This window comes from Copadichromis virginalis, linkage group LG10 (genome assembly GCF_057382275.1).
Source record: "Copadichromis virginalis isolate Kocher_CV1m ecotype Utaka linkage group LG10, C_Virginalis_male_GT1.1, whole genome shotgun sequence".
Lineage (NCBI taxonomy): Eukaryota > Metazoa > Chordata > Actinopteri > Cichliformes > Cichlidae > Copadichromis > Copadichromis virginalis.
The window spans coordinates 20,080,841-20,094,704 of record NC_140627.1 but is presented as its reverse complement, the minus strand read 5'-3'; the positions used below and the strand labels follow the sequence as shown (position 1 = coordinate 20,094,704).

At 40.2% G+C, this 13,864-nt stretch overlaps 1 protein-coding gene across 1 annotated transcript; it reads right to left on the bottom strand.

Moving 5' to 3' along the window:
- Positions 1–8,928: 8,928 nt before the first annotated feature.
- On the bottom strand, positions 8,929–12,869 carry LOC146700339 (pyruvate dehydrogenase E1 component subunit alpha, mitochondrial-like). Its single transcript, XM_085471403.1, has 11 exons — positions 12,822–12,869; positions 12,367–12,435; positions 12,120–12,293; positions 11,803–11,929; positions 11,326–11,417; positions 11,111–11,203; positions 10,778–10,933; positions 10,205–10,276; positions 10,062–10,129; positions 9,585–9,693; positions 8,929–9,321 (listed from the first exon to the last, which is right to left on the bottom strand). Exons 1-11 carry the CDS (start codon positions 12,867–12,869, stop codon positions 9,157–9,159), a joined length of 1,173 nt encoding a protein of 390 aa, XP_085327529.1. The 3' UTR covers positions 8,929–9,156.
- Between the last annotated feature and the right edge of the window lie 995 nt (positions 12,870–13,864).

Here is a 13,864-nt window from a genome sequence, read left to right as displayed (position 1 = left end):
CTTTTGGTACAGTGGCTGTACTGTATTAGCAGATTATTATTGCATGAAATGAGAAACACACTAAGGATTAATATTTACAAATTTTGATGTAAGCTGGATTGAAGTGCCTGCCTGATGCTGGGACATCTGGGATATTTTTTTTTTTTTAAACTAAAGCGGGCCTTTTTCTAAATAAACGTGACAGCTCATCACCCCTCTACTAAAAAACAAAGATTAATGCTTATTGCCACTCCAATTATGAAAATACAGTCCATTGAAATACCTCAACATAAGGCACAATATAATATAACTAAAAAATTAACAACTAAAAAAAGCTTGAAAAGATGACAAATAAATAGCACACAACAACATGAAGCACAATGCAAAATACATTAAAAACAGTGCAGTGCAACAAGATGTAGTCATGTGAGAGTTCACTCTAAGTTAGTGGGTCTATATCTTACTTATTTTATAGTCAAACAGAGAAAGAACAAAGAATAAAATCAGCATCTAAGCAAGGAACCTTTTCACGTAATCCATCAAACTGACTAATATAACAATGGACATAAAAGGGAGACTGTTATTTATGTATTACCACTCAGTAAATCTAAACAAGTTCACCATTGTAACCAAGCTTTAATTTTATTCCCACTGTACGTCACCATGTTTTCCTTCACTATTGTTAGCTGCACATTTTTCTCCCTGTGTCTGTGTGGGTTCTCTCCAGGTACTCCAGCTGTCTCCACTCACCCCCCCCCCCCCCCCCCACCCCCCATTTAGTTTTAATGTCCTTGCATTTAAAAATTATTATGAGTCACTAAATTTTCAACCAGTTTACAGGTACTTTAGTGTGAACATAATCCCCCTATGGGTGTGGTTACTTTTATGGGTAATCTACAAATGTTGACTACAAACTTTTCTAAACACAGTCAGTTTTTTTCGACATGAGTTACCCAATCTTGCAACCCTGTGCAATTTATTGCATGGTTGCAAACTAAGAGGTAATATTCAATATTCAGCTGTGGGTAAGGTACTAACTGGGCAGGCACAGCTTGTTAGAATCAGAAAAAAACAATTAATTTAGGTCACAAATTTATGGCACATGTAAGCATCCAGTGGCAGTTTTACAGTGGAAGTCATGATAATCTGATGTAGAACTGTAAGCAGTGCAACAATATTTTGATGTTACGTTCTGTAGCATTCTTGTCTTAACCTGTATTAGGCTTACATCTTTTCAAGGGATAAAGGTATTAGCTGATTTCAGTGAAGTATTTGTGAAGGTCCACCACTAAAAACAATCATGTGTTACATTCCAGGTCATACGGTTGAAACCGTGTGTGCTGTCAATGTCAATGCCTGAAATTATAACCATTTAATTTGTTTAATATTTCATTGTTTTCACTTGATTAATATTGTAAATACATTAATCAGAGCAAGAGCAAACAGCAGTGCGATACTATTAAATAAGAGATCAAAATGGAAAATTAACTGCTATTATGCCTGAGATCCATCCGAGGCTCGATTATTTTCAGGATAGGTTGAAAAGTCACTGTCATCATACCTCGGTTCTCTCTTTGAACACCATTCTGCAGGCTATGAAACACATAAGCCACAGTTAGTTGAAAGAGATGAAAAAGGTTTTATTGCCACTGGTATTGTTTGACTCCTTTTCATTGGAACAAAATTCACTGAGCAGATTAGGTGGCTTGGTGATCCATATAGTTTTTCCACCTCTTCATCTATCATTTCAAATATAAAGCAACACAGCTAATAGTTACCTGATCCAGTCTTAACTTTGCAAATTAAGAGAAATGGAGATTGGGAGAAATAAGGCCTCCCTTTGTCAACACGATTAGTACTTCTGCCATGACATTTTTGACCAACTGAAAGCTTTTAAAAGAGCTTGATGCTAAAGAATGAAAATAGTCATGCCTTGAATTAACAAAAGCATGAACTAGTTTCTAGCATTGCTCAGTAATCAGGTGAAAGAAATCAGTGCTGCATATTTGTTTTAACATGTGGACTGGAGGATGTATCCTGGTCAAAAATGACTTCAAGATCACAGTGTAATAATAGGCGATAACTAATATTCATCCACATATAAAATACAGAAAGCTACATGAGGGTCATCCTTCCACATAAGACAGGGAGTTCTTTTCAGTTACACTTTATTTATTATTCAAAACAACAGTTGCATCAAGATTCTTTAAATTGTGGATTTGAAGACATTCAATACAACCATTAAAATGAAAATAAGCACCAGGACCAAACTCACACAGCACAAAACACAGGAGACAGAAAAAAGGAACAAAAAGGCAGACGTCAATATTTAATAACATAAAGGAAACAAAAAGAAATAAGCATAACCACAGAAACACAGGTAAAACAGACACCATGTCAAATATTTAAACAATTATTTAAACACTAAACATTAGAAGAGCAAGAGGCATCACAGACTTTGTGAATGCAACACAAATAGGGTTTCACATAAAAGAGTAAGGCTTCACCTAAAGCAGTCATCCGAGATCCAACATGCTCATTACAGGTCATAGGCTCCCACCTAGTGGCATCAACTGAATATCACATTCATATTCTGCTGGTGCAGCAAATAACACTGATTAACAAATAATCAACTGAACACAAAATATATCTTAATATTATTCAAGAGCCATTTTGAATTCCTAAAGAAGTCATCAAAAAGTAAACAGCTTGAATTTGTCTTTTCCCTGCTCCAAAATAAAAACACTCAAAGTACAGTAATTCATGGTAAATTTTGTTTTTGTTTGTGTTTTTAACAGCACTTTTCTACTCTGAGCACCCTTTGCTATGCTTAAGTGCTTTCTAGCTATGATTCAAACTCTGACGGATGGGTCAGCGATCAATTTGGGGCTAGTGTCTTGCTCAAGGATATCTGGACCTGCTAGTGACTGAACCACCAACCTTCCAGTTAGTAGATAACCTGGTGCCACCTGAGCTACAGCCATGTGGTAGAGCTATTCTTTTGCTACTGTGTATCACATTAATAACAATTCACCAAGTCACTAATCTCAGGGCACTTCATAATGTGAAGACTTTAAAACATTAAAGAGGTAATTCCAAATATTATCTCTGAGAAAGCACTTGGCACGTGCTCGGAAAAAGCTTTAGAAAAGCTATTATCAGGATGTGCCAAATGAAGCCCTTGAAGTGTCTTTGGAGAAGACCCTGAACCCCAGCTTGCTCCCAATGGCAGGTGAACACCTTGTTATGGAACTACCATGCAAGGTGGTGCACGAGTGTTTGTTTGAATGGGTGAATAAGAAAGTCAATATAAAGAGCTTAGTTTTGGGTACAAAAAAGAATAATTCTTCATAAAAATCACCCATAAAACAATGTTTTGGGGGGCAAAAGTTGCACCATGACACAGATTAACAGAAACAAACATGGGTACCTTGGATGACATCTGTTTTGTGATAATTCACTGGAGGAAACTTCAAAAGGTACAGCTTGGATAAACTTTCAATGGTCATATGAAATAACCGATTGGTCAAAACAAGTTATAAGATATATTTTTTTAAAATTCTAACATCAGGTTTGTCATGACTCCATGAGTCTTTTTCTATTATTTTTTTTATACACTCACAAATGTAGCTTACACCTGTTAAACGGAGAAACAACATGTGCACATGAATTTTGTAATACTGCAATACCCCACTTTGCAGTTATTTATTTGTAAAAAATGTTTGGAATCATGTATGATTTTCGTTCCACTTCTCATGTGTACACCACTTTGTGTTGGTCTTTCACGTGGAATTCCAATAAAATTGATTCATGTTTGTGGCTGCAATGTGACAAAATGTGGGAAAGTTCAAGGGGGCCGAATACTTTTGCAAGCCACTGTATCCAAATGATTAATCTGTTTTTCCAAAGTCTGTTTTGCTTTTTTTTTTTTTTACTTTCTTTCGCCTTCTTGGAACTATATCCCACACATTTGCCATTTACGATTGTAAATGGCAAATGGACTGATTCTTATCTAGCGCTTTTCTACTCTCCCTACTCAAAGCACTCTATACAACATGCCTCATTCACCCATTTGTACAAGCACTTCTATTCACAAGTGCAAACTAACCTGCATTCACACTCTGATGAACGCATTGGGGTTAGTATCTTGCCCAAGGATACTTGACATGCAGACTGGGGAAGCCAAGGATCGAACCACCGACCTTCCGATCAGTAGCTGATCTGTTCTACCACCTGAGCCACGACCACTAAAGTAAAACCGTCATAATGGTGGTTTTACTTTAGTGCAAACAACTTACGAGAATTTCAAAGCTGTTCTTAGCACTCCGACACTGGTCTCTCAATCTCCCGTTGGAGAGTCACGAGCTTCTCCGTGATGTTATCAAACTTGTGCTCAGAGAGCCGATTCTGAGAACTCACGACCGCAGTGAGCTGCTCCATGATGTGATCCAACTTTCGCTCAGAGGTGTTATTCTAAGTGGACTTCTCCTTGATGTAATCCAATGTACGCTCAGAGGTCTTATTCTGAGTATTCACGGCAGCCGTAAGATTCTCCAAGATCTAACCATGCTGCACTCAGTGAGCCCATTCTGAGAAGTCGCGCCTCATCCCATCGTTTCAATCCCAGCGGGCAGCCTTGGTGGGGTTTGAACAGCCGGTTCCGCTTTCTTAATTCTCCGATAAGCCAGGGCCAAGCCAGCTCTGATCAGCAAGAACCCTGTTATCATGGTTCCAAATAGATAGATATCTTCAGCGTCCTCGATCGACAGTCCCGCCAGGCACACGACCCTCCAGTTATGCCACCCGTCCATCGTGTATCCGGCAGGGAAAGTACCTCCAGGACACTCAGGCTCACGCAAGCCCAGACTTCTCGTTGAGAAAAGGGTGTCAATAGCATTCAGAGACCAGTTGATCAAATCCATAATTCTGTTTAGGTTTTAGAGAACAGACTGTGAGAGAGTGTTCCAGGGAAAGTAATACAAAAAACATGAGACTAGACAAGGACATAAGAGCTAAGCAGGAAAGATAAGGGAGAGGAGGAGAGGAGAAAAGTGCGACCGCCTTCGCCAAGAGCCAAACGAGCTTATTATCTGTGGTACTTTTTGTGTCATAATCAGGAATCATTGAGATCATTTAGAAAATGGGAAACGTATACCTGACCTAGAAGATTTTGAGAAAAAGCATAAAGTGTAAGGAACAGAGACGTGTTTGATGTGCGGATTGTGAGAGCTCCGTCTTAAAATGTTCGTGCATAAAAGTCTCATTTTTACCTACATTTTGATGCTCACCTGATTTCTGATCTACATTCAAATGCAGTCATATCAAGAAAGATATACTCATAAAATGAACAGAATTATAAGTCGAAGCAGTCAGATTTGCTTCTTTTTTGTTTTTTTTCCTCTGGGTCTTAATTTCAGTTTAGAGTTCAGCCAGCTGGGTAGCAATAATTTTCTGTCTGTCTTCAATTTGTTCTAAAGAGTCTTCTTTCAGCTCTCGGTCAAGAGTCTCTACCTTCAAATCATCAAGGGCCTTGTTGGAGCAGAGCTGGGATTTAAGGTCCCTGATTTCTGTGTTGAGTGTCTCTTGATCCTACCCATGTTTAACTGACTGCTCCTTCAGTTGATTTTGAGCTTCTAGGAGCTGTTGCTGGAGCATTTCTATCTGTTCTTGTTGATTCTTGCACTGGACCTCAAATTCAACCTCCTTAGAAGATTTCAGGCTTACAAAGTCTGTGTGTGAAGCCTCTGTGGTTTGAGTGGCAGACTCCGCTCTGTTGCAGGGTGGCTGATTTGTTGCTGCAGGGAAAGGATCACATCATCCAGTTTGGTAATATAAAGCAACCTTGTTAGCAACTTCCAGTTTCCAAAAAAAGCTGGTTCTGATGATAGTGGGAAGCTTGCAGTTGCTGTCTGAGAGCAGAAATCTTGTCCCATGGATTATACTGGCCTTTGCCCTTATGAAATCTAAATTTGAAATAGGGCTGATGTTGCCAAGTCCCTCCATTAGGCCTAGGGTTTTGTCCGCTGGGGTTATTCACATTTCCCTGTGTGTCCATATTCATGTCCTCCTTTGCTTCTGAAATAGTGAAGGATTCAGGGTTTCCTCTTACAGAAGTTGCTTAAGTGTTTTCTTGCATTTCTTGATTTTTAGGGCTTGTTCCTCAGCCATGCTGTTTTGCGAATCAAGAAGAGCCCGAGTATATGCCCGAGTAACTGCTCCTCAGGCACTTTTTCGTTTTTTTGCACTTTTTTTTCCTTGGGTCTGGTGACCATTTTCATTTGTGCTTCTGCCATTGTAGATTCTTCAGCGTTTGCATCTACGTTTCTCTGCGTCTGCGTTTCTCTGCGTCTGCCTTATCTTAGTTTTAACAACCAGGTTGTTTTTACACTAAAAGCACTAAACAGTAAAAGCTACTCTAACAGAATTGCAGTAAAAAATAAAACAAAAGCAAAACATACGTTTTAATAAACGGATGTTAAAATAAACCTAACCGAAGTAGAAGATGACTGTTTAGCGGGAAAGTATTAGACTATCAAGAGATTCTCACTCATAATAAATTCTTTCATAATGTAAACTAAGACAGCGGTCCCCAACCCCCGGACCGGTACCGGTCCGTGAGAGTTGAGACTCGGGTGTGAAACTTATGGTTTTCAGGGTTTTTATTGGTTTTTAGCGTTATTTTGTTATCGTTTTTTTCCATTAACTCTGTTTTTCTGGTTGTGTTATGAATAAATCTTTTTTTCGGTACCGGTACTAGTTTTATTTTGTTGTATTTATCCGCGACACCTTAAAGGCCGGTCCATGAAAATATTGTCGGGCACAAACTGGTCCGTGGCGCAAAAAAGGTTGGGGACCACTGAACTAGGACATGTAGAAAACTTTCATATTTTGGAAAAGATATTTATTAACATTATCCAGTGATCATCATATTGTTCTGAGTGTTACTGAATGACTGTAGACAGCGGGATCTTGGTGGATGCCTAGGGGACAGAATGTCATCTATGTTTATTTTTAAATCTAATTTCATTGCTGAAACTATGAAACAACAGGCTGTAGAGGGAGACTTTAATACAGGTTGACTAATTCGTACTATCATATCTGATGTAGAAAAATCTGTATAGATTTAGCATAATATATTAAAAGTTTATTTGAATAATCCAAGTATGCAAACTAAATATCACAGGAGAGCTTATGAGACCCCAAATACTGACGAGGTCCAGTTCAGAGATGCAGGATTAGCAGAGGTGAAGCCTAGAAGACAGCTGGCAGCTGCAGCCATGCATGTCAGTACCCACCTGTCACAAAGAGCATTCCTAATTCTGCATAACTGTAAGCATTGAAGCAAACTGCCAATTGGATACTTCTTTACACTCTCACTGTCCTTTGGATGAACCCCCCCCCCAAAATTCAGCCAGCAAGATTTTGACTGGTCTCTTAATGCAATTGACACACTCTCTTCGGCAAGCAGCCTGGGTTCGGAAGAGCCCAACCGTCCTACAGGGACGTTTCCTGTCGGATACACAATGGACGGGTGAAGGAATTGGTGCGTTGTGTGCCTGGGAGGACTGTCGATTGAGATTTATACCTATTAAGAGCCATGATAACAGGGTTCCTGCTGATTGGAACTGGCTGGGCTCTGGCTTATTGAAGAAAGCGGTTACAGCTGTTCAAAACCCCACAAGGCTGGCTGCGTTGATCGAAGTGATGGGAAGGGCCATGAGTACTCAGACTGTGCTCATTGAACGCAATATGGATAAGATCTTGGAGAAGCTCACAGCTCTTCAACGAGAAATTGATAGACCAGGTGACCAGTGACGGACATTAGACCAACTGTGAAAAATGCAGTTTCCCCAAAAGTTGATTCTGTTCATCTGGATGTAGAAACTTTCACCACATACCCACCCATGTTGCTTGTCACGTGAGTTTATGGTGTTGAGGTGTGAATGCATGTTATTGTTGTGCTGAGAAGTTAGTTTTCCATTCACATACTTATCCTCTACCAGCCCCCACCATTCCATTGTACATTTCATTGTTTGGCTTCCAAGCTACCTGTTCTGCCCCATCTCTAATGGGACTTAATGTGTAATGTTTGGAAGGGGTCCAACTTCACTGCAGGCAACTGAGAAATAGAGGCTCAATCATAATGAAAGGTAATCAGGCCTGAGGAGACTCCACTACCAGAACGTGACACTGTAGACATTGAGAATAGCTGCAAGCACCTGGAAGTCCCACAGCGAAAAAGAAAACATGAAGTGGCTGCAAGGATAGCTGCAACCTGGAGGGTTGTCACCATACACCACATTAGTTTAGATGAGTGGGACTAAACCTGAAGTACTGGTGTGCTAATGCTACAAAAATTAGCGACTTCTTTGGAAAGGGATCAAGTAGGGTATTTCTTGAGTGTCCCTTAGAGAAGGCTACATAGACCATTCTGATAAAATTTGATCATGCACTAGTTTAAAGCCATTTTCCTCTTAGTTTTGTAGGTATTGAGACTAGACATTCATAGACCATTGTTCTTTGTCAGAGCTGCAACCATAATCTTAAGACATTGAAGCCTAAAGTTTGTTAAAGTTGGCCTGAAGTCTAAATCCAGCAGTGACAGAAGCATGTTAAGTCTTCAGATGCACAAACTTGTCACCCAATGTTAGGGTTCACATTTCTAGTTCAAGTCAAGCCTGAAATGAATCCACTCTTAAAGGGCCTCAGGATTTGAGTACTATGCAAACACATCCGCTCAACTTGAGTCAGATTAAACCTTAGACAGTTGTGTCAAGAAAAGTTACCATGTGAAGACAAGCACTTTCTCAATTTGACTTCTTTAAGCATATGGAGCACAAAGCCATGTTAAGGTCATACATCCTTTGACACTAAACATTTACAGCACCTCAAAAATTACTAGATTACACAGCAAATAATCTAGTCAGAGATTTAAGGAATGTGGCTCAAGTAAAAAGATGAAATCTACCAGAAGCCAATCACTAAACATTTCTGGCCAATGTAAATATGGTGAAGAGCATAAATGTAGGTATAAGTCTTACACTGATAACATTAACACTTCACTGTAGCAATTTCAAGACATGAGGTAGTAAAGTGAACCTGATCTTGTCCTCTCTGGTGTGAGGCTCAAGTTTAACGTACATTGTGTGCATTAAGGACAGGCGGTTGTCAAAAGCTTTAGCTAAGAGACTTCAGCTTGGTCCACAGGTTTGTTCCGCGCACCTCAAAAGGCGGCTCATTGTAGAAGATGTGGTTGCACAGTTCTTCCAGTGGGGGCTCTGGGTCTATGGTGGCAAACTGAGCTGCATCCTCAATCTCCTTCCTCACTTCCACATCAATTCCCTACAGAAATGACAGTTAAACAAGGCATCTCCCAGTATAGGAGGCAATTCTGCAAGACATGTGATGAAACCTGGAGGATCTCATTTTAAATGGAGTTGCAGCCCTTTCATTATCCTCACATGTAAAGCATGCCATTAATACTAGTTCAAGTGAGATCACAAATGTTAGTATGCTTAGCTAGTCAGACTTTCATTACTCGCTGCAAAGAAAAGGTCTAAACTGTCAGAAGTGTTGCTCATAAGTTTGATTTCTGCATCTCCTACCTTGAGTTCCTCCACACTAGCCATGTTGTGGCTGAGCATGTGGTCCTTTAGCATGGCGATGGGGTCACTCTTACTGCGCACTTCCCGGATCTCCTCACGTGTGCGGTAGCTAGAGGGGGAGATGGTGCAGCAGTTGTAGGGATGCACAAGGGTTGCCAAAAAAAAAAAAAAGGTTCTTTGAGCATTTAAAAGTGATTTAGATGCTCAAAGTGAAAAATTAGTGCCTTGAAATTTTCAATAAGCCATTTCTATGCAGATTAGAAACTGATAGACTTAACAAAGTTATTTTGAAGCATCAAGTCTGTCAAATGGAGAAATCTAGCAGAAGATACTGAAATTCTGTAGGCAGAACTAGCCACTACAGAGGGCATACATGAGACCAAGGAGCAGAGATCAGAGCCACAGGAATGGCAAAGGACATTTGTAAGATTAAACAAGAACTTGCTGCAACTTAAGCTGGCTCAAGTAGATGTTTACCTAAGTCCAGGATCGCTCATGCTGTGTCCATGATAGCGGTATGTCTGGAGTTCCATGAGAATAGGACCCTGAGCAAAGGACAAAGAATTTCAGCGAGACAAGTTTCATATCCTGCACATGACAATTAAGCATTTTAAACATACCTTCCCAGAGCGACAGTGATCAGCAGCAAATCTGGTTGCTTCCCGGACACAGAGAACATCCATTCCATCCACCTGTGCACAGTTACTGAGTTTTAATCTCATCTTACCAAAAAAAACAAAAAAAAAAAAACTGACAGGGTCCATATGCAAGTCCATGGTTGCACCAGACAAATTTTAAATTAGTCAAACCTACAAGGAGTCAGACTTGGTATACTTTTCTGTATTGCAGTCTGATAGTGAACTTCAGAATTCAACATTAGACTAGTGTGTGAGAATGGGTGGATGACTGAATGTGTTAAGTGGTTTGGGGTCCTTAGGGACTAGTATAGCACTATACAAAATACAGGCCATTTACCTGACCATTTGAGGCTGCCATTTCTCACTTCCAGCTAGTTTGCATTGTGTTTGAAACAAAGAGTTCAGACATGCATTTTTAACTAAACAAACCCAGATTGAATAATTGGCATTTTGATTAAAGAGTGCAAGACTTTGCAAAATGAGAGCAACTGTCATTTTGAGCTGCACTATTTTACAAGTAATGAGAGATGTGCCGAAGCACGCCAGACCCCCTACCCTCAGACCAGGAATGAACTCTCCTCTCTTGTAGTAATCTGTGCTGGCTGCAGCTCGCTCCACTGAGGTGCCCATGGCATAGCGGTTGTTCTCACAGACAAAGATAACAGGCAGCTTCCAGAGAGCAGCCATGTTGTACGTTTCAAAGATCTGGCCCTGTTGAATATACACAAGGCTTTTTAAAGGTTGTCCTGCAAAGTTGTGAAGTTACAGCTTCAAGACTTCCTAGAGTTTAGTCATGTTGTGCATTTAGCACATATTTGACAGATACTGGCCGTGCAGAGCCAAGCGTTGCTCTTCAACCCATTTACATACAAAATAAAAACTACATACCTGGTTGGCAGCACCATCACCATAGAGACAGACACACAGCTCATTGTTGCCCAGGTAATTGCAAGCAAGTGCAACACCAGCACCCAAAGGAACCTAGAGAAATCCCACATTGTGTGGACATTAGTGTTAAAGTCTAAATGTACAACAAGTGTCAGTTCCAAACCAATGACATGTTTAAACCATAGAAGGCAAAAAGACACGTAGATGACATTTACCTGAGCACCAATAATTCCATTTCCACCATAGAAGGTTTTGCAGTACATGTGCATAGAGCCGCCCTTGCCCTTTGCAATTCCACCTCTTCTGCCTGTGCATGGAAAACATTAGTTGACATAACGAAAGTATTTCCATCTCAGAGTACTTATTGCCATTTGTTCCTTGATTCAGTGATGCCAAAAACATCTTAGAGCCTTAATCTCAGGGAGTAAACCACCAAGGGCAAGCCACAATTGTGCCACCTTCATCCAATTAGGGAGACATTTCTATTGTCATCTTGTAACTGTAGTACTCCATGTACTGGGCTCTTTAGGATAATCTTTAAGTTTCTGAACCTCAATAGCTTGACTTTTGGGAAATATTAAAAACCTGTCAAGTTACTCTGGCAAGAACTGAACACTTACAACTGCCACGTTCACAGTGGAGTTGCCAAAATGAGTCCCATGTTTACTGATCTTTAGTCTTCAACAACTCACCAGTGAGCTCAGCCATGATCTCCTTGACAGTCCCTCCCCGGGTGTAAGTGTAGCCATGGACACGATATGCTGTGATCAGGTGGTCTGACAAGTTAATTGAGGCTTCAAGACCAACAGCACAGGCTTCCTATTATGAGAAAACAACTTCACGTGTCTGGACCTAAAGGGAGATTCTGAAGAGTAGCCAAAGAGTATTTTACAATAATAGTACTGTGTTACTGCAATCAGATTGCAGTTCAAAGCCAGTTTCAGATCTTTAGCAGGTATTCAATGTATACCAGCCATGAGTTTCATTGTAGATGAAGAAAAAACCCAACCTGGCCATCATACAAGTGACAGAATCCTCTAATCATCTTCTGCTTGTACAGCTGATCTGCCTTCAGCTCCATATGTCTCATGACCTGCATTGTGCGGTAGTACTGCAGACCCTCATCACGAGTCAAAACCACCTGAGTGGCAGGGCCCTCATCCAGCAGGAAGAGGTCACATTTCTGGAGAAGCAAATACCCATGAGTCAAAGTGCCAAGTGCCAGTCTGTGTTCAAGACCTCACTGTCAATCTTACCTTTATTTCAAAGGTAGCCCGAGTTGTGAAATCAGTGAATGTGCGTGCTGACATAATCAGTGCAGCACCCTGTTGAAACAAATTTAAGCACTTAGTCTTTAAAAGCAATGCATGTCATATGGAGACAGCCACAGAGATGCTTCCAAGACATTTTTTCCTCAAGCGCTGTTCCCATTAATCACTCAATGCAACTAAAACACTAGTGGTTCTTTCCCCAACAAGCCAAAAGAATGTCTCCTTTGTAGAACCAGGTTTGTAGTTAAGCCATGCACTGAACAGTCTTTAAGCCAACTGTCAGTTTCCAGTAGTCTCAAGCCATCATCTGAAACAAATTAAAAGTTCTTATCCAGTGCAAATAATATTTTAGCACTAAAGCTTTAATGTTTAAATAAAAACAAGAACAAAAAACAAAGATTTTAACTCAGGTCACAATAAAATAAAAACTGAGTACTTGCATTCTTCCAGGCAGTCACTCGAAACACACTTGCAATACTGGCCAACATTTCACCTACACTAACCCAAGACACAACTGTCCTTGTGGCTTAGGGCCTCTTCCCTGTCTTAAATATTGGCAGCTAAAAAACACAGCTGACGGCGATCCCTCTGATGTGCATAGCACAGAGTGAAGTGAAAGCACCGGAGGTAATCAGGGTAAAGTGACTGCACCTGCAGGAAGGAGTGGAGTTTGTTAACAGTTTACTGATTAAAGGATTGGATGCTGTTGATTTTAAAAGAAAATGTAGGCATACTATTGATGATCATAAAGAGCCTGATACTCTCAGGTGATCTGTGTGCCGTGATAAATGGGGTGTGTTTTATTGAATAAAGGGTGTTAAATTATTGTGTAGAAGGTGTAAAATTGGTGTGATAAAACTTGGCCATAGCCGTGTTTGGCCCACTGTGGTTGCCACATTTCATACTGTGTTGTATACTTTTTAAACAAGGAAAATTGCTGCATGAGCTTGTTAGGATCCTTGAAATCAATTTTTAAAATAAAATAAAACATAATAAAGGATCTGTCTAACTTGGGAGCTGCTGTCATACTGACGTAACCACAGTCTCAGGCCTTGATCTGTTTCTGTTACATCCTACATGTCTTTGAAGAAATATTCTCAGTCCAGCTGAGGATGTGGTCCCTGCCAGTCATAATGGTAGTTTAAATGCCCTTTTAGGTATGACCTATACGTTTCTGCAGTATGTTCATCCACTTTGTAAAGGCATTTGTATAAATTTGTGTTACAGAATCAATCACAACCATTAGTTTCATATCTGCAATAAAACCTTTCACCTATATAGCATAACAGTGCAATTCTTTAATGCTTCTTTAAGCTGTTTCAGCTATTAAACTTTGATGATGGCTATAACTTCACCTCGGTGTGTCCTTGGTCCTCCAGGTAGATGCCCGAGGTTTTTGAAATCTGGTGAGTGAGATCAGACTGCAGAGATCCTGATCCTGTAAAAAAAATTAGGAGAAAAAACATCACTGCACACTTTCATG

Bases quoted from the DNA above. Each gene is read 5' to 3' on its own strand.
- LOC146700339 (XM_085471403.1), bottom strand. From the start codon at position 12,869: ATGTTGGCCAGTATTGCAAGTGTGTTTCGAGTGACTGCCTGGAAGAAT. The intron at 11,204-11,325 runs GTAAATGTCATC...GGATTTCTCTAG, and splicing joins ATGGAATTATTGGTGCTCAG to GTTCCTTTGGGTGCTGGTGT. The intron at 10,934-11,110 runs GTATGTAGTTTT...TATATTCAACAG, and splicing joins GTGATGGTGCTGCCAACCAG to GGCCAGATCTTTGAAACGTA.